At 37.8% G+C, this 19,882-nt stretch overlaps 2 protein-coding genes across 3 annotated transcripts in view; one reads left to right on the top strand and one right to left on the bottom strand.

Moving 5' to 3' along the window:
- The window catches only part of wdr41 (WD repeat domain 41), a 72,356-nt gene extending 58,733 nt beyond the window's left edge, over nucleotides 1–13,623 (top strand). For both annotated transcript variants that reach the window (XM_069938073.1, XM_069938064.1), the window contains exons 10-14: nucleotides 1,385–1,575; nucleotides 1,993–2,114; nucleotides 2,603–2,685; nucleotides 11,380–11,510; nucleotides 12,462–13,623. In XM_069938073.1, coding sequence (XP_069794174.1) covers nucleotides 1,385–1,575; nucleotides 1,993–2,114; nucleotides 2,603–2,685; nucleotides 11,380–11,510; nucleotides 12,462–12,596 — 662 coding nt within the window. In that variant the 3' untranslated portion in view covers nucleotides 12,597–13,623. The remainder of the gene's footprint in view (nucleotides 1–1,384; nucleotides 1,576–1,992; nucleotides 2,115–2,602; nucleotides 2,686–11,379; nucleotides 11,511–12,461) is intronic.
- Nucleotides 13,624–14,552: 929 nt separating this feature from the next.
- pde8b (phosphodiesterase 8B) overlaps nucleotides 14,553–19,882 on the bottom strand; it is a 300,182-nt gene continuing 294,852 nt past the window's right edge. The window contains exon 23 of the mRNA XM_069938086.1: nucleotides 14,553–19,512. Within this exon, the coding sequence (XP_069794187.1) occupies nucleotides 19,403–19,512 (110 nt within the window). The 3' untranslated portion in view covers nucleotides 14,553–19,402. The remainder of the gene's footprint in view (nucleotides 19,513–19,882) is intronic.

Here is a 19,882-nt window from a genome sequence, read left to right as displayed (position 1 = left end):
TATAGTTAGTTATATTTTACCTATAGTTAACGAAAAATAACCTGATTAACATTTTAAATCTGTATTATCTAGTTCATCCTTTTTGATCATGAGAAAGAATGGTTGCCAACTTTATTCTTTTCATCTACAATATATGGCAGATGAATGTTAGGCATGAAGTTAAGCAACTCAAAAGTGTCTTGTTCTCTTTTGGCTCTCACTCTTCCAGAACTTGACCAAGTAGGATCATTACACCTAGTAAGGGAGAGAAAGTTGAAAAATCCTTGCTCTGAGATAAACCAAGACAAAATTTGATAATTTACTTATTTTGAATGTTTTCTCAGTTGAAGTCTTAAGTATTTTGCAGTGAGAATTAAAAGCTGCTTGGATATTAGGATGCACACATCTTGTTTCTAATTGAGGAGCGGAGGTTATTAGAGGGCGTGCAGATGTTGTTAACTGAAAATCTATTCATGAGTCACTTTCCAGAGTTTTCCACTGTGCCAGCGATTTGGCATGAAGTTGTTAGAAGGAAAAAGAGACAAAAAAGAAGAGATTACTTTTGTTTTGCTGGTCAAGTGGAATGTATGTCAGCTTGGGGTGGGTGTACCTGACTGGATTGTTGGTTGTCCCAATTTTGGCACATCAGGTAACTGATCATTGATTAGGTTTGGTTTACAAGGATGAATGGTCTTGTCTGTTTGGGAAAATTTGAGTGCTTTGATCGAGTACTTTAGAAGGTGGATTAAAATTCATTCACATTGTCTTGAGTTTGGGGGCCAGACTCTGACTCTAGGCCAGATTCCCTTCTCTAAATAATATTTGATTGGACCCCAGGCACTATCTGTCATTTTTAATCGACTTACATTTCAGGCAAATGGGATTAAGTTTTCATGATTCCTATGAGATTGTCTCCTTTTAACATATTTTGATTTTTTTTTTAAGATGATTTTAGTGCCATTGAGTTCTGGTTCAACATTTTGAAGTATTTTATTTTAAGTCACTGGTGGTCATGGTCAACCACAGGAAATGGCCTTTTTTATTTTTTCAAAGCAGACCATTTTATTAGTGGGACTGCACTTGATCATGTAGTGAGTTCTGACGTAATTTACATAAATACTTCATAGAAATTATTCTTGCTGGAATCTCAGGAAGAGATTCAGTCATATTTCTTGATGCCTGCAGGCCTGATGTTGCTGTCAGATCCTATTATGTATCATCATGAATTATAAGAAAAAAAATCACGTGGGAAAAAATAAATTAACTGCTTCTTGTTATTAAGAAATTAACTACATGTTGTTATTAGATGTACATAGAGCTCTTCAGACAATTTTGTTGTCAAATGATTTTGTTTACTGCTTTCACTGGGACCTTGCCATGGTATGTTTTTTGTTTGCATGAATAGACGATACGTTTGCAACTGGATCCCATGTGGGTGAATTAATAATTTGGGATTCACTAGACTGGACAGTTAAAGCATTTGAATCTCAGTTCTGGAATACTGGTCCGCAGCCTGACAAACCAGCTGAGATAAAGATATCCCGAACTCCATACCAACATGAAACCTCCATTCACCATCTGTCTTCAGATACAGAGGTAAAGTAAAAGGGATGACTCTTCTCTCAGACGTAATGCCTATACATTTACTATTCAGAATTTTTTTAAAAAATCACGTAAAATTCTGATTTCATTGTGCTAAAAGTGGAACCAAAAGAACTACTTGCTAGTCTAATGACAAGAATAATGAACATAATTTATGCTTGCATTACTGTGAGTAGCTTTGATTGTAACCATTTGAAGTTGCCTATTTTCTACTTTCCCTTTCTTCAGCTTAATTTAAAAATAATGCTTATTAGCATTTTTGTTATTGCTCTCATATTTGCAACAAAATGGCTGATCAGATCACCATCTAAATAGTTTCCCAAAACTCTGTTTTTAAAAAAAATGGCTTTGCTATTAAACTAAATATTTATGGAATGTTACACTTTAATTTCTTATATTTGTTATCTGTAGAACATTTTTGCTGCTGTTGGGACAGGAATTTATGTGTATAATCTTCAGACAAAAATTGTGATTGCCTCCCAACAATTGGCACACGATTCACGAGTGCTGCATACTGCGAAGTTGCCTAACAAGTATGCAAGTATGAATTTTACATTGATCTATTCTGGGATAAAGCAACAGAATCATAATTATTGGGTTCTCTTTTAAAATATACTGGCATAGTCTTTATTTTAAAATTAAGCTGCTGTGCTAATTTAGAAGACAGATGGATGCTAACTTGAATTGCAATTTGTAATTCTCTTCAGAATATATCCTTAATTTGAATTAAGGGTTTTTATTTTACTTTTAGTAAATTTTTTAAAGTTTGCACTTTTGAACTTTACAAATGAAATATATCTCAAATATTTTACATGTATGTATTTTAATTGGCCTTGAAAATTTTAAACTGATTTTTTGCAGGGAATTTAATATGCGTTGCATTGCTGGTTTAATAAAGAGGTGGTGCCAAGAGAAATTATTTTTATATCAACAACAATGGCTTTTCCTCAGTGTAATTGGGCCACAGCTTTTGATTGCCCTATATTCTGGAAAATAATATCTAAATTTCGGTGTTTTTCAGCCAGTTGATCTCCTGCTCTGTTGATGGCAGTGTTCGCCTCTGGGAATTGCAGGAACTTCCTCCTGCAGAGCCTGCTGCATCAGGTTGGTGGATCTTAACATTATGTACATTCTCATTTGTGTTGTTATCAATGAGCATCCTAATCGCTCCAAAATTGGCCAGCAGAGAGAGCTCCTAGACCTGGTAGGCTCCTTTTGTTTCCTTGATTTATGTTTACTTGGTGCATAAGGAATTACCTGCTAACAAAATGATATTTTTTTCTATTCTTTTCAACTTGGTGATTGAAGGGGCTGTTACGAGCCTAGAGGACTCCAAAAACCACCAGCAACAGAAATTCGCAAGATCTGTTTTTAATTTTCTTCATACATAATAATAAGATCAATATTTAACTTGTAACTATTAACTTAACCCCCTTCGAAGCACACGCTTATGTGTTCAGCAAGGTTTTTGTTTCACTGTCCAGTCATTCACTTTTCTCCAAATTCACTTGTATCAGATAATTTTCCATACTGTGCACAGAATTTAACATTTATGACCTTCACCAGGCTCTGGTGCTGTAACTTAAATTGTTACTGGTCAAGAAGGTTCATGTTGATTTCAGAGAGAGATATTTGTTATTCGTTGCACACACATAAACTGATCTCCTTCAATCAGCTACTTCAGTGTCTTGCCCAAGAAACTTGCGCCCTCGTGGGTTTTTCCAAAAGATACCAGGTTACCACAAAGAGTTCTTCTTTTTCCCCCCTATTTCAGGAGAAACACATTAACCAGTCACATCCTCTTATAATTGACTACAAGGGTTTAGAATAGGCTGAACTCAGAACTCAAAACTTACACTGAGTGTTCCAATTTTGCAGCCTTCACCACGAACTTACTGCAGTAAAACTGATTGTCTCTAGGCATTTTCATAGTCTGCCTCCACATGGAGGCTAGCTAAAAGCCGAAAGAAAAGATATTTCTTACCTTTTCATGCAGGCCCAGAAAAGTCTGCTTGGATGTCCCATTTCAGCCTGGAGTCAGCTGGGGCGTTGATGCAGTGTTCGGGAGGCATGGCTACAGGTGCCATGACTCCATACATATGCGCCAAGCAATGGCTGACTTCATTACCCATAATCCCTCACGCAGCTGGAACCACTCTGCATTTCCAGAATGGTTCCAGTTGCGTGAGGGATTATGGGTAGGGTAGATGGCCATTGCTCTGCTGCTTATTGAGTCACTGGTGCTGACAAGCAGCCCTGAAGGCTGAAACGGCCTAGTGAGGTGCTGGTGACTGGAGCAGCTGGCACAGCCTGCCCCAGCTGCCCCCTGACAGCCCCTGCTGGTTGCCCCTGCCCTGAGGGTCATGGTGGGAGAGGGGTGAGTGAGAGAGAAGAGTATGATGGATCGTGGGCTGACGGTGTCACCGTGACATCATCAGTCCACCCCTAGCCTGCCACTTGCAGCAGAAGTACATTCATGATTTGTGGCGGAGTGCTCTGCTCCACTGCTGACATTTCCTCAGGGAGGTATTGGAGTTGCCTCCTTGGAACCAGTTGGGGAGAATTCATGAAGGTAAAGGGTAGAGAATCTCTGCCTTAATGTTCAGAATTTTGCTTTATGAAACTCTCTGTCTCTCTCTCTCTCTTGACATGCACTTTTTCTTTCACACAGCACCCTAAAAGCCTTCTCCAGTGTCCTATTCATATCCAGAGGTGCCTCATAGCACCCACCATTCGCAGCGGAACAATGGGCATCAAGCTTGTAGAGAGTCGTACAAGGGCATAGACATTTCTAGGGTTTGGCAGCCATGGCACATACCCTGAGCACTACTTGAAGGGGGGTGCCACTGTCCTTGCCTCGCCTGCCAAATATCTTTGCTCACTGTTTTAACTTGCTGTGGTGTGTTTCTCCAGCATTGTTTCATGGTGTCTGCAGACTTTGGAGTTTTACTCTGGGGAGGGTGTTTTGGTTTGTCTTGCCTGTTGATTTGCTCAGAAGTCCAGGCCTGTAAGCACCCAGGGGCCATACCACCCAGGGCTTCCATGGTGATTGGTGCTGGGGATGGCTTGGGCTGCAACAGTCTGCCGTGCTGCCTGTTAGGTGTGTCCCACCGCGGAACTTGACCTTAGTTCCAGTGTTGGTCACGTCGCTTCTTGCTCCTCTACATGACGGGCAGGCCATGATTGCTAAGGTGTGTGGGTAGGTGCGTGCATGCGTGCATGCACGTCTGTCCTAGTCGCCACTGGCATCACTGCCTCCCCTCTCATTGATGAGGGCTCTGTATTTCCACAGCACCGTGTGAATGTGAACAGATAGCATTTGGTGCTGGGTGAGTTGGGGGGGGGGGGCGGTGGTTGTCACTTCTTCCACAGTCTATACTCACGTTTCCAGTGTTTCTGAGTGCAAGTCCCAGCTTCTGATTTTATGGAAGCTATCTGTTATTTAAAAAAAATTTTTTAAAACAATGGGTAGTAATTTATACTTACACAAAGCAATTAAAAAAAAAAATTCACATTGTTAAATATTGCAGGCACGGGTCATCTTGTGAGTTAACAGATTGTTAAAGTGCATTCCTTATAAAAGTGTATATTGGCGATTAGAACATATAATCGAAAAGAAAAACATTTTTCTGTTTTAGAATTCAAAGGATTCTATCCGCAATTTTTAATTTTTGAATTGAAATTTTCACATACCCCTGAGCACGGGTATACTGAACAATGGCTGTCTTCGTTACACATAATCTCCCTTGCAGCTGGAGCCACTCTGCCTGCGCCAGAAAAATCTACATACGGGAATTATGGATAAGGAAGACACCCATTTTGCCTGTGGAAGCTGCAGCTTCCAGCCTGGAACAGCACATAATAAACGCAAGACTTGAGTCACTTCAATGCAAGTAGGAGTGTCCCCAAGTCTTGGTGACTGGGAATTATAAACCTCAAAGTGGTGTAGCGTGGTTCGCAATCAAGAGTTCTATTAGAGAGAGGATCCCGGGGGAGTGAGGGGGGAAAGGGAGCAAGAGGAGGGTAGAGTGAGAAGGGGTGCTTTCCCTTACTAAAGCTCAGCCTAGGGGCCCAGTTGTGAGTTAATCTACTGGTTTACTTATTTTTTAATTATATTTATACATAGAGTTGTATAAGAAGTAAAGAAAGAGAAAAAAATAAAAAAATCTAACCCAATGCCAACCAAGGTTGTAATTCATATTGTAAGTAGAGATAACATCAAGCATTGGCCTTGGGAGAACTGAAAATGCATGCCCAGTAACAACCATATTGGACCTAATTAGTCTAATTGTGAAAGTAAGCCATAAATGGACCCCAGGTCCTATCAAAGGAAATCTTCATTTTCATAACATTATGTCTAATTTTCTCCAAATTTAAAAAGGACCATGTCTAATAGCCATTGTCTGTGACTGGGTAGAAACTCCTCTTTCCATTTAAAAAATATTGCTCTTCTTGTTAGTAAAATGGAGAATGCTAAAAACTGTCTTTAATTAGAGGATAGTTTTATGTTTGACTCTGGAAAAGCCGAACTTTGCAGTGACTGGACTTGGATCCAAATTAATCCCAAAATTGGTCGAAAAAGTTCTAAAAATATCAGTCCAATGCTTTTACGATTTAGGAGGCTACATAAATTCAAGCAAGTTTAAGTTTGGAAAAATGTATTTTGAACTGAATCAATGATGAGTCGTAAATCAAGCCCAAAATTGATGTCCAATCTTTATCTGAAAAAGATCATTCTCTCATTCAGTTTTAATCCCAATTTGCAAAATTATTTTCTTATTCAATAATTTATAATATAGAGCAGATATTATACCTTTATGAGCAAATTGTAATTCAAAAAGTTCAATAAAATTTGGATCTGGAAGAATTGGAGATGTTGAAAGCTTGGAATGAACAAATTGTCAAATTTTATAATTCCTAAAAAAAAGTATTATTTGATAGATTAAATTTGATCATTAATTGCTGTAGAGATATGAAGTTTTGTTGTATAAAAAGATCCTTAAAACTTTTAATTCCAGAAAGATTCCATTCTTGAAAACCGGCATCTAAAATAGCAGGTTGAAATAAACAATTAGTTGGGATAGGACTTGTGCTTATAAATCCCGTAACTCCAATAAATTTTCTAACTTGATTTTAAATTTTCAATCTATGCATCATTATTAATCATTATTAAATTTTTTGTCAGTTTTCAAATAGAGAGAGGTAAAAGTGATCCCAATATCCCCCATAAAGAAGTGTTTTTAAGGGATTTCAATTCCATCTCATTCCGTCCGGTTAGAGCAGCCATCTGTCTTTTTACAATGCAGCAACAATAACATATTTCTTACATTCATAGCCTAGTAGTAAAGTCTAAAAATGGGTAGCGCCAGCCCCCCATTATTTCTTGTACTTTAGAGATATCTTTTATTCAGTCTAGGTTTTTTTTGCCATATATATGACATAATGATTGTGTCTAATCTGTCAAAAAAGGACTAAAAAAATATCGGTAGTGATTGGAATAAATATTGTGATGGGCCCAGAGGACCACAAAATCCAGCAGCAATAGAAATTCACCAAGACAAATAGTTACTTAAACAAAAGTTGTTTTTAATTATCTTTAAACATTAAAACAGGGTCAAACTCTAACTTATTACTATTAACTTAACGTAACTTAACCCCTTCTAATTTTAAGTGCACGTGTATGTAATATGTGTGTAAGTTCAGAAAAGTTCTTTGATTCGCAGTCCAATCTCACTTCTCTGTCCTTCAAATTTACTGGTCGCACACAATTATTAAACTGTGCACAGACTTTAACATTTATGAATTTCACCAGGCTTTGATACTTGAAAAGTAAATGATTACTGCTCAGGAAGGTTCTTGTGGGTTTTCAGAGAGAGATTTGTTGCTCGTTGGACACAAACTCATTTCTTCTGATCAGCCACTTCATTGTCTTGCTGAAGAAAATTGCCCCATCAGGTTTTCTTTCAGGTCACCACAGAGTTCCTATTGGTTTCCCTTATTTCAAGTGAAACATTACACAGCCAGCAATCTCTTCATGTATAGACCACAAGGGCTTTGAACAGACTGAATAAAGAATTTACAGTGGTTTTTTCCACAAACTTGCCAGTTTGTCCTGTTCCAGTCCCACCTGCTGCTGCTGAACTGTAGAACTGAATTTTATCTCTCTCTCTCAGAGAAAACCTCTTGGAACAGCAAACTGCATTCAGACAGACTGCAGCTCCGGACCTAATCTTCCGAGTCCGTTCATATGTTGCTTTCCAAAACAATAATCCTTTACTCCACAGCATGTCCAATTAACTCCTACTTGTGAAGTCTCTATAAGCATTCTTCAAAGTTTTTGCTAAGGTACCTGGAGCTTGGACTGTCTGGCTTGAGCAGAGCTCTGGCATTTTAAATGAGATCTGTGTTGTGAAGTGTTTGTTTGTGACCTACACTAAAAAACCTGCCACTATTTATCTCCTTTAAAACATATCTATGTACAATATAAAATATAACATAATCTGTCACAATATAAAAAATTTGGTAAAATATTCATTTTAACTGAATTAATACGACCAATCATAGTCAAAGAAAGTGGTGACCATCCGGAAAGAATTAATTTAGTTTGATTACTAAATTTAGTTTAATTTAATTTGATTTCTTTGAAAAGATTTTTAAAGTTCTTGGTTATCGTAACACCTAAATATTTAAATTTTTCATTCACTATTTTGAATGGATAGTTAGTAATGGTAGTAGTTCACTCTTGTGTAGGTTAAATTTATGACTTGTGAACTTGGTAAAAGGCGAAAGTGGCAACAGTATGCCAGGTATAGATCTTGGGGGTAGAAATAAAAAGTAGAAGGTCATCTGCATATAGCGATAGCCTATGTTCCATAGGTCCTCTAAACAAACTCATAAAATCTTGATTTGCTTGCAAAGCAATAGCTAGTGGTTCCAGCACTATGGGCTAAGGGGAAAACCCTGTCTTGTGCCTTGTCGTTGTAATTTTAAAAACTTGGATTGTTGGGAATTAGTGTGATTGAGCCCATTGGAGATGCATGTAAACGTTTTATCCAATGGATAAAACCTGGACCAAAATTAAATTTTACTAAGGTGTTGAATAAGTAATTCCCATTCCACTATGTCGAACATTTTTTCAGCATCTAAGGATAACATACATTCATAATTATGAATGGAGGGTGGATATATAATGTTTAATAATCTATGAATATTTTGGTAGGAATATCTGTTTTTAATAAAATCTGACTGGTCCAAATAAATTATTCCTGGTAAGATATTCTCTAACCAATTATGCTAAAACTTTTAATAATATCTTAAGTGTCCACATTATGTAAAGAGATTAGTCTGCAGGAGGCACATTCTTGTGGATCTTTGCCTTTTTTATTAAATCACAGAAATAGCTGCCTCACTAAAAGAAGGAGTTAGTTTTCCTTCTCGAAAAGAGTCAGTCATTGCCAAGCTTAGATGTGGGACAAGTTGTTTGGAAAATGTTTTGTAAAACTCCATCTGGGCCCCGGGCTTTACCTGGCTCCAACGAAGTTAGTGCCTTTTGCAATTCTTCTAGTGATATTGGAAAATCCAAGTGTTCTTTGTTTTCCTGAGATATTGTCAGTATATTTAAATGATCATAATATCATTCATCAAATCATATTTGTTACTGATTTCAGAAGGGTAAAGTTTAAAGAAGAAATCTAAATTTTTTTATTTTGGAATGATTGGTAGTTGCTGTACCGTCAGGAAGATGGATCATGTTAATTTGGTTGTTAGCCAACATGGCTTTCAGTTGGTTAGCCAACAACTGACTTCTCTCCATGGATATAAGATTGGCTTTTAGTTCTTAATATCTGTTGTTCATTTGGGTGTGTGGAAAGTAAATTGAATTTAGTTTTTAGTTCAGTTCTTCTCCTAAATAACTTCGGGTCTCTATCTTGGACAAATTGTAGGTCTATCTGTTTGATGTGATGGATCATGTCTTCCCTGGCCTTTTTATTTTTATTAGCTGTATAGGAAATAATTTGGCCATGTTAATAGGCTTTCATATTATCCCAAACCATTAAATTAGAAACATCTGGGGTTCCATTAACCTCGAAGAATTGGATCTCATTTTCTAAAACAAGTCAAAAACTCTTTACTTTTAAATAATCTGGTGTTAAATTTCCACTGCTTTTTGATTCTCGGAGTCTTTGGAAATCCCAAACTTAAAGACACAGGAGCATGATCTGAAATGACTATATCTTGATATTCACACGCTTTAACCAAATTAATTAACTGGTTCACTTCCAATAAATTATAACGCAACATGTGAAATTTATAAGGATACCTTGGGCGGCACGGTTGATGTAGTGGTTAGCATTAACCTAATTGTGCATGAAAATCACCCAACTATCAACTTTATGTGCAAATATTTTTAAATGGGGGGGCACAATTTCAGTGCTTGCCTTAGGCACTATTTTACCTAGATACGCCACTGAATAAGGGATGCTGGTTTGGAATACACTAGAATAATAATATTCAGAGCAAACAATATCATTTAGTGTAGACATCAATGGAAGTTTAACTGAGATGGGAGTAGAGTTGGGTGATGTCAAACAGATGGAACAGACTTAGTGCTGGCACAAATATAGTCCAAATTTCACATTGGTAAAATACAACATAAGGATTATAAACTGGTTAATTTTACAGTAATTTTCATTCATGGCTTTTAAGATATATTGGATGGTGCTTCTGACAACTGTGCTCTTCTGGCTGAAGATAATTAAGAGTCATTTTTTGTTGCCTTGCACCCGCTGCTTTATTACTGATGTAGAGATATTTCTGAAATTACTATCTCAACTGTTATATATTAATCTTCCCCAGCATTCACGTTGAAGGCAAGACTACAAACCTTACTAATGGTTTCATGGGTAGTTTTATATTGTAGTTTTCAGCATGTCAGGAAAGAGTAAAGCTATGCTGTCTATCTTCTTTCTTCTTTCTTTCTCTTTGGCTTGGCTTCGCGGACGAAGATTTATGGAGGGGGTAAAAAGTCCACGTCAGCTGCAGGCTCGTTTGTGGCTGACCAGTCCGATGCGGGACAGGCAGACACGATTGCAGCGGTTGCAAGGGAAAATTGGTTGGTTGGGGTTGGGTGTTGGGTTTTTCCTCCTTTGCCTTTTGTCAGTGAGGTAGGCTCTGCGGTCTTCTTCAAAGGAGGCTGCTGCCCGCCAAACTGTGAGGCGCCAAGATGCACGGTTTGAGGCGTTATCAGCCCACTGGCGGTGGTCAATGTGGCAGGCACCAAGAGATTTCTTTAGGCAGTCCTTGTACCTTTTCTTTGGTGCACCTCTGTCACGGTGGCCAGTGGAGAGCTCGCCATATAATACGATCTTGGGAAGGCGATGGTCCTCCATTCTGGAGACGTGACCCATCCAGCGCAGCTGGATCTTCAGCAGCGTGGACTCGATGCTGTCGACCTCTGCCATCTCGAGTACCTCGACGTTAGGGGTGTGAGCGCTCCAATGGATGTTGAGGATGGAGCTGTATTTACTAAGTACTTGTAATATGCTGTGTTATATTTTCATCCTACACCTTGTGCCACAGTTTGCATTTTGAGCTGTTTCACCTGAGACCTTCAGAGTCCTTGTTGTATCAAGTAAGCCAAAGATCCATATGCATAAATTTTCAATATATGCATCGGGTCATTTTTTTTCTCTTACTGTGTTAACTAGATGTTTGGAGACCTGGTCATCACTTGTGCTGCATTCATTAATTTAGTTGTTACAATATAATGAAGTTGGTTATTTGTTCTGTTCGGTTTAGGGATTTTTAGTATGTGGGGAATTGGGAGGCCAAACAAGCAAGACCAAATGGCAAAACGCAAGGTGAACGGCTCAATGTTTAAGACCTTGGAGTTAACTGGTGATTTAATTGGTCATTCAGGAGCACTGCAAGTGAGTATTTGTCCAATGAGAATTTTTTTTCTGTAGTACCAACTAATTTTAAATTCATTTAAATGTAGGCATACAACATGGTAACAGGCCATTTCATCCCATGAGCCCATGCCGACTACTGACACCCAATTAACCTCCATTCCTAGTACGTTTCGAATGGTGGGAGGAATCCGGATCCCCTGGGGATAATCCACACAGACATGGAGAGAACGTTCAAACTCCTTACAGACAGCATGGGATTCGAACCTCGGTTCCGATCACTGGAGCTGTACGATGAAGTTGTGCTAACCGCTACGCCAACTGTGCCACCCCAATAATATCTTACAAAGCAAATTATTAATATGTCAGTTTGTTTCTGAACTGACTTGAAGGCAAGGTTGGGTTTCTAGGGAGAATATAAGAATTAGAATTAAAAAGTGATAAACAAGAAATCTACAGATGCAGGAAAATCAGCAACACACAAAGTGGTGGAAGAAATGAATGGGTCAGTCAGCATCCATGGAAAGCAATAGTTGATGTTTCGGGGTGAAAATCTTTAATCCTGACTGTCCATTGCTTTCTATCGATTCTGCCTGACCTGCTGAATTCCTCTAGCACTCTGAGCCTTGCTCCAAGAATTGGAATGTCATTTTATCTCTTAATTCTGCCATCAAGATCAAAGGCAACCTCTGATCTCGCTTCAAATATCAGTCATTGCATCATATCCCTTTGCAACTTTTGATGGAGCAAGGAAACATTGACAGCAGATTTCTAACTATGTGTTGCAAACTGAAGTTGTTGTCTTCTTCATTCACACAGATGAATATTCTAAGTTTTCCAACAAATATTGACTTGAAATCAAATAATTGAAATTATTATTTTTTCATCAATTAAAATTAATGCATATTTTCTATTAGCTTGCTCTGAACTGTTTAATCTATACCTTCTTAAATCACTTTTGATAATTCCCAGATGTTCCTATATTCTAAAGACCATGGAATAGTAACTTGTTCAACAGACCAACTCATCATTTTATGGAAGGATGGAGAGAGGGAATCACAATTACGGAGCAAGGCATTATTCCAGAAAATAGAACAAGATGTGTAATCTTGAGATAACTGTGAAACAAATAAAATAGATGCTATATGATAGTTACCAGATTAAATCAATTCAAATGGCTTCTGGAAAGTATATTTCTGTGGTTCATAATATTGCTGAAGGTTTCAAGAACCTGCCAATATGTTGATTGGATATGTATATTTATCAGTAGGGGAACATTTTCTGTACACAGTTATCTTCACTGACAGTTCTAGGTTTATGTCATCTTGATTTTGCAAATGTACTAAACAAATTTTGCTTCTCTGATTTGAAAGTTTCAGAAGGAAAAGTTCTGATGAGACTTAGCTTTTGTCATAAAATGTTTATTTTTTATATATTTTTTGTCAATAATAATGTTTGTCTCTTCCACATCCCTGCCCCACCATAACTGTTGGTTTGACATTATATATAATACTACATGCAAGATGTTTCAAAAGTAAAACTTTTTTCAAAATCTGGAAGTTTTACGGAAGTTGAGGATACATGTTTGACAATATTCACTCCACAAGAAATTTTGAGGGCTTTGATGCTAGTGTGTTTCAATACATTGTTTGTATGTGCTCTTAGTGGGAAAGAACTCAGAAAATATTTCTGAAATTTAATCTGTACCAAGAGCAGAAATGACCGTCCTTATTTCATACTGAATCATTGTACCTATTTAACACCATTGTTAATTTACCTATCTATTGGCTTTATTGAATGTGAACGAATGAACTCTTATAGCAAATAAATTGATTTGTCTGTATAACTTGTTATTTCTAGAAGAGCAAACTTCTTGTTCTGCAGTTTTGGAATTTTAAGGTATGTCTTAAGTAGTCAGAAATGAGGTTAATGTAAGCTTTAGCTTGAATGGGCTAAATTGTATTAGCTTTGACCTGCTGCCGGATTATCTGCCCCAGTGTGTCTCTCCCTGCATTAAACTGACTCCGATATAATGAAGTCAAGCTGATTCCCTGTCCCCAGGAGTCTTCCTGCAAGGTAGCAAGGACTAAAGTGATGGAACAGGATGCTAAATAAAGTCAGAATTATTTATGAATATTTTTTCTTTGATTAATTTAGTAATTTGAAAATACCTGTATTTTGTTTTTTTTAAAGTCACAAATTGAACAATGTACCTCATATATCTATAAATGAGTCACTTTTATCAGTGTTTGTCCAGTTTATGAATTATAGCTAATGTAGGGCAGAAGGTAATTAAATACAAGAAATTAGGCAGCTCTGTGTCATGTTTCCAACATTTTCTGTTATTTTCTCTGCACCACGACTTGGTTCAAAGCTCATTTTCTTATTACCAAATAGTCCACGAGGCCTTTTCAAAGATGGGTTAAAAGGTGATGGGAGTGTTTACAAGTTTTCAGGTAGATAGTTTCACCTACTAGATGGGAATTTTCATAAATGCTTTCACAGATGTGTAACCAAGAAACAAAACTGTTGTTCTACTTGGCATTGGATTATGTAATCAGAACATGAATAAACTCTGGTCAATCTGCTCGCCACATCTGTGGCAAACCAGTTGCTACACGATCCATCAGAGGCACTGCTTCAAGAAAGCAGCCAATTTCTTAAAAGACCCCCATCACCTGGCCATGCTGTTTTCAAGCAGAGGCCACAGAAGCCTGAAGTTTAGCACCTTTAGGTTCAAGGACATTTTTTTTCCAATAACTTTCATGGTCTTGAACCTCCTTATCCTATTTTAACAATTACACTACTTCAAGACCATCAAAGATCTGTATGCACTAATGACCCAGCACATTTTTTTTGGCACTAACTGCAAAATTGTTTTGCCTTTCCAACTATTGAAATGTATTATTTTTTTCTTTTAATGTGATCTGTGATTTAGTAGGTGGGAAGCTGCAGCAAATATGATTTTTTATTGCATTTGTGCACTGGACTTGTGTACATGACAATACGTTCATTCACGCAGATTTTGAGCTCAATTGCTCTGAACTTACTTCAGTGCTGTAGAAATAAAGGAGGGTAATTCAAACAATCTATCACCAAGATCTCATTGATGTTTTGCCTCACAGAAGGCAACAATATTATTTCAGAGTTTAGACTCACGTTTATTGATAAAACAGCATTTTTTTATTGTTACACATATTGTCCCAGTAATGAACAAAATTACTGCTGGATTTTCTATAAACAATTGTATATTTTGTTACAAGTTTTCTATTTACATACATACATATTAGAATATGTATATTTCACATTAGAGATTGATACTTGCTTTACCTAATATTTTAATTTTGGTCCCACGTGTGTTTATTTTTCTTATTTATAAATTGTCTCACTTTGCAAATGTGTCTGAAGCAAATTTCTCAGTTAATCCCCTTGTGTGTCCACTCTAACAGGTATGTGAGCACCTTCCCATGTTGACCTACTTAATTAGTAACAGAAGACCTGTTGACCTTCATATATTGACACAGAATGCTGTTGTTTCCTGTTAATGCAACTGAGCATCCACTTCTGCATGCACATGTTGTATTTGCTTTCATTTATGATGTGAGAGAGAAAAAAAAGAGACATAATTTGTGAATTGTTCCGGAAGTATAGGAGCAGAGGGTGTTGTAGCAGACTCAGGCTCTGTAGGTCACAGCAACAATTAACAAAGCATTGGAATGCTAAACTTTTACAGGAATATATATATTTGAGGGGAATTGTTAGTGCTCTGGACAGTCTGCACCATAGCTTCATTCCAGTTCTAGATACACAGAAACAAATGAGTTATTGAAGGGAATGGAAGTTGTGCAGTGGAGAGGTGGATGGCAGTTGGCTAACATCATTGATCAATGTGTAAAATAAAACAATGAGATTTAAATTTTTCATCCTTGAAAAGTAAGTGATATAACATAGATATTAGATGGCAATATGGATAATTGTGAAAATAAAATCTATAAAGTTTATTAATATAAATTATATGAAGTAGCCACAGATTAAACAAAGAAATGGTAAATGTGTGACTAGCATTTGTCAGTGCTTTCTCACGTGAGCAGAGTCAAATAGATGTAGAATAATGAGGATAAAACACCAGGATTTATTAACAAAAATTATGTGGTGTACCTGTTTCATGTTTAGACTGCATTTGGAGGTAGTTTTTTGAACAATAGAACACAGTTACATTGGGGCTGTCACATACTCGACAATAGAAAAAAATAATTAGTGCTTGTTTTAACATTAATTATTAAGGAATACAGAAATATTATGTTTGGTACATTTAATCAGGTTTTGGAAAAGAAAATTAATTTAACCACACTAACCTGCCTGATAGTGGTAGCGCAATGCCTTTATAGCACCAACAATTGGGACCGGGGTTCAAATCCCATGCTGTCTGTAAGGAGTTAGTACGCTCTCCCTATATCTCTGTGGGGTTTCCTTGGGGTCTCCTGTTTCTTCCCACAATTCAAAACATACCAGGGCTGTAGGTTAATTGGGTGTAAATTGGGCAGCATGGACTCGTGGGCTGAAATGGCTTGTTACCATGCTGTATGTCTAAATTTAAATTTTAAAAATTAAAGCTCAAATATTAATTAAATATATTCATGTTGGATCTCCACCTCACAACAAATTATGAACAGATTTTTTTTACTTCACCAGAAAAGGTTCTTTCCTATTAAATATTTTTTATAATATATAAACCACTTGTCAATGCTGCAAATATCACATTTATTCATTGCAGCCAATAGAAGGCGCGACTGCTATTAGAAGTGGGAGATATAAAGATGAGTTTCTGGAGCACCTGTGGTTTATTACAGCCAATAGGAGATGTGATTGCTGCTGGAGGTGAGAAATATAAAGGTGTTTCTGACGCTCCTGTGATTTATTACAGCCAATGGGAGATGTGATTGCCCTGTAGCCAATAAAAGGAAAAAGTAGCTCAAGTGGATCAACCACTGTGGAGTGGTTCGGTGTGTGAGTGGGACTTTGAGGCTTTGAGTCAAGGATCTTTGGTGACTTGAGTAGGACGTAGAACCTTAAAAGTTTCTTAAGCAGGAAGGCAGTCAGAGAAGTGGAAAGCTTTTCCTGCTGGATGTGGGAAGTTGAGGATCCTTGGATCATCTGGATACTGAAAGCATATTAGATGAGTTTTTCACTGAGGTGATCATACCTAAGGGGCAGCCAGTAAATAAAATGGATGACCATCAGGAGAGACTAAGGAAGAACAGGCTTTTTCTAGTGGCCATTGTCCACGCTAGCAGGTATATCATTTTAGATATCGTTTAATCTATCGGGCTAGCAGCAGCAGACTGGTCAGTGACACTCATTTGCTCTGAATCTCAAAAGGCTGCAGACAGGAAGGATGATTGATATAGATAGAAGATTCAATAATAAGGGGAGCAGACAGATTCTGCGGCCACAGAGGGAGGCACAGGAGATTTTGTGGATGTGGAAGAGTGGTTGGAGAAAATTCTCAGGGCTAGAGGTGGTCATTCATATTAGTACAAATGACATAGGTAAAGGATGATGTCCTGTACAATCAGTATAGGCAGTTAGGAATGAGGTTGAGAAGTAGGACCTCTTTGGATTACTACCAGTGCCAGGGTTTGGAATTAGAACAGTGATTCTCAACTTTTTTCTTTCCTCAGCCATTGCCATTGGTGCTCTGTGATTAGAAAGAGATTGCTTAACCCGAACCCTAATATGATTGGGAAGGGAAAGCTGAGAATCACTGCTCTAGACCCAATTGTTACTGAAATATGTTGCTTGAGAAAAATTGTCATTGGCCCATTTCCTTTGGAGTTATGAAACTGCACATAACGAGTCAATTAGGGATGATTAAAGCAGTGGTTTTAACATTTTTTTCTTTCCACTCACATACCTCCTCAAGCAATCCCTTACTAATCACAGAGCATCTATGGGATAGGGATAGCTTAATGTGGAATGTGAGTGGAAAGAAAAAGGTTGAGAACCACGGAATTAGAAGATGCCCAGATAAAGTTGTGGCTGAGGAACTGGAAAAGGGACAGGAATTCAGGTTTTTGGATTATTGGGATCTCTTCTGTGGGAGAAGTGACCTGTTCAAGAGGGATGGTTTGCACTCGAACTAGAGCAGGTCCAGGATCCAGGCAGCAAGGCTTGCTCATGCTTTATGTATGGGTTTAAATGAGATCAGCGGGGATTTGGGGTTAGATATTAGAAGTTGATGTTGAGAGGATGTTTAATGGGCAGGAGAAAGACAGAAAAGAAGGAATGTTGGTTTAAATTGTGCCCATTTTAATGCAAGAGGCCAGTCAGGTAAGATGGATGAATGTAGAGTGTGGATAAACGCGTAACTGTGAAACATGGTTAAGAGAAGGGCAGGACTGGCGGCTCATCATCCCAGGGTACAGGCACTTCAAGAAAGGTGGAGGTAAAAGGATGGAATGTTGCCTTATTGGTTACGGAGAATGTCATGGCAATGGTTAGAAGTGACATTACAGACAGGTTGGCTACTAAGGCTATATGGGTGGAGCTGAGGAACAAGAAAGGCATGATCACCTTATTGAGAGTGTAAATGGCATGATTAGCAAGTTTGTGGATGACAATAAAGTGACTGGTGTTATAGATAGTGAATACAGTTGCTGAAGATTGCCGTTGAATCTTTATAGTTTGGGCAGATGAATGGTTGATGGAATTTAGTACAGAGAAATGTGAGGTGTTGCATTTTGGGAGGTCTAACACGGGTAGGACCTACACAGTGAATGGGAAGGATCTGGGGAGTGTTGTAGATCAAAGATCTCAGAGTACAGGTACATAGTACCTAAAAAGTGGCATATCATAGGTAGATGGTGTGGTCAAAAAGGCTTTCTGTGCATTGACTATTAGTCAGAATACTGAGTATAGAAGTTGGGAAGCTATGCTGAAGTTGTATTAGATGTTGGTGAGGCCACATTTGGAGTATTGTGTTCACTTTTGGTCACTGCTGTGGGAAAGATGGTGTCAAGCTGGAGAGAGTACAGAAAAGATTTACGAGGATGTTTCCAGGACGTGGGGGTCTGAACTATAAGAAGAGATTGAGCAGGCTAGGGCTTTATCCGTTGAACTGTAGGATGATGTACAAAACCCCACGAGGAATAAATCATGAGAACTCAGAATCTTTTGCCCAGAGTGAGGCAATCGGGGACCAGAGAGCATATGTTTAAGGTGAAGAGAAAGAGATTTAGCAGGAACATAAAGGGTAACTTTGTTTTTACAGAGGGTGGTGTGTGTATGGGATGGGCTGCTAGTGGGTGGTTGAGGTACTATTGCAATTCTGACAAAAAAATTGGACTGATACATGAACGGGATAGATTTGGGCCAAATGCAGGTGAGTGGGACAAGTGTGGGTGTGGCATTTAGATAGCAAAGTTGGGCTGAAGGTCTGTTTCCATGCTCTATGTCTCTGAATCCCTCTGTAATTGTAGTAAATAGATGAAAAAAAACAAAAATCTGTAATTGTTGCACACACCTGAAACTTAGAGGAAAGAGCAATATGGTAAATGAAAGGCTTACTTGCTTCTAAATGCAGGGCTTTAGGTTAACAATTACAGGAGCAAATGCTTTTATTTTGCGTTCTCTTGACAAGCACTTCTTTCCTGTGAGATTCTCTTCTAGAATGGCACTTGTTGAACGTGAAGAAGCCAGTCTTGAAATTCAGCCGTTCTCTTTGTAGTTGGGACATTGCAGTGATAATTCAACATAATTTTCCAGTATTCTGACCATAAAGGGTTCTTGCTTTGAGTAACATTTATATTACATTATAATATACAGTCACTTGAACTAAAATAGAATCTCATAATGGCTTGAGTCACAATGTAAAGTGAGGTTGACGAGAAAGATGTTGTCCTTTCACTGTTACTTTAAAGGTCAGATGGTAGCCGCAGACCTTTATAATTGGATTCGTCTAATGCTTTCCAGTACTTGTAATTCTCAGCTAAGTGGTGTATTAAATTGGGCAGGTTTGCAAATGCTGAAACGAAGACATTTCATGAAAATGATCAATGACATTTAAAAATACAATTTAACACACATACTTAATTTTCCATTAGCCTTTTTCATGAAATCCTGAAATATAAAGGATAAGATGGACATCAAATTATATAATGTCAGATGAAATGAAGATAATTTGCACTTTTTTTTTGGGAATTGTACCTTTGTGCATAGTTCCTATTGTGCCCAGATGTGGCATTATCTGTCCACTTGGACAGGTAGATCAGATTGGAGAGATCAGAAGGCAGGTTTTTTTGCCTTCAAACTCTCCCAACTAAGTGGGAAAGACCTCCATTCAGGTATGTGCCTGGGATCTACTCTATCTATACAAGAGTTGCAACCAATTATAG

This window comes from Narcine bancroftii, chromosome 1 (assembly GCF_036971445.1).
Source record: "Narcine bancroftii isolate sNarBan1 chromosome 1, sNarBan1.hap1, whole genome shotgun sequence".
Taxonomy (NCBI): Eukaryota; Metazoa; Chordata; class Chondrichthyes; order Torpediniformes; family Narcinidae; genus Narcine; species Narcine bancroftii.
The sequence above is the reverse complement of the archived record's forward strand: the minus strand, read 5'-3'. Positions and strand labels throughout refer to the sequence as shown.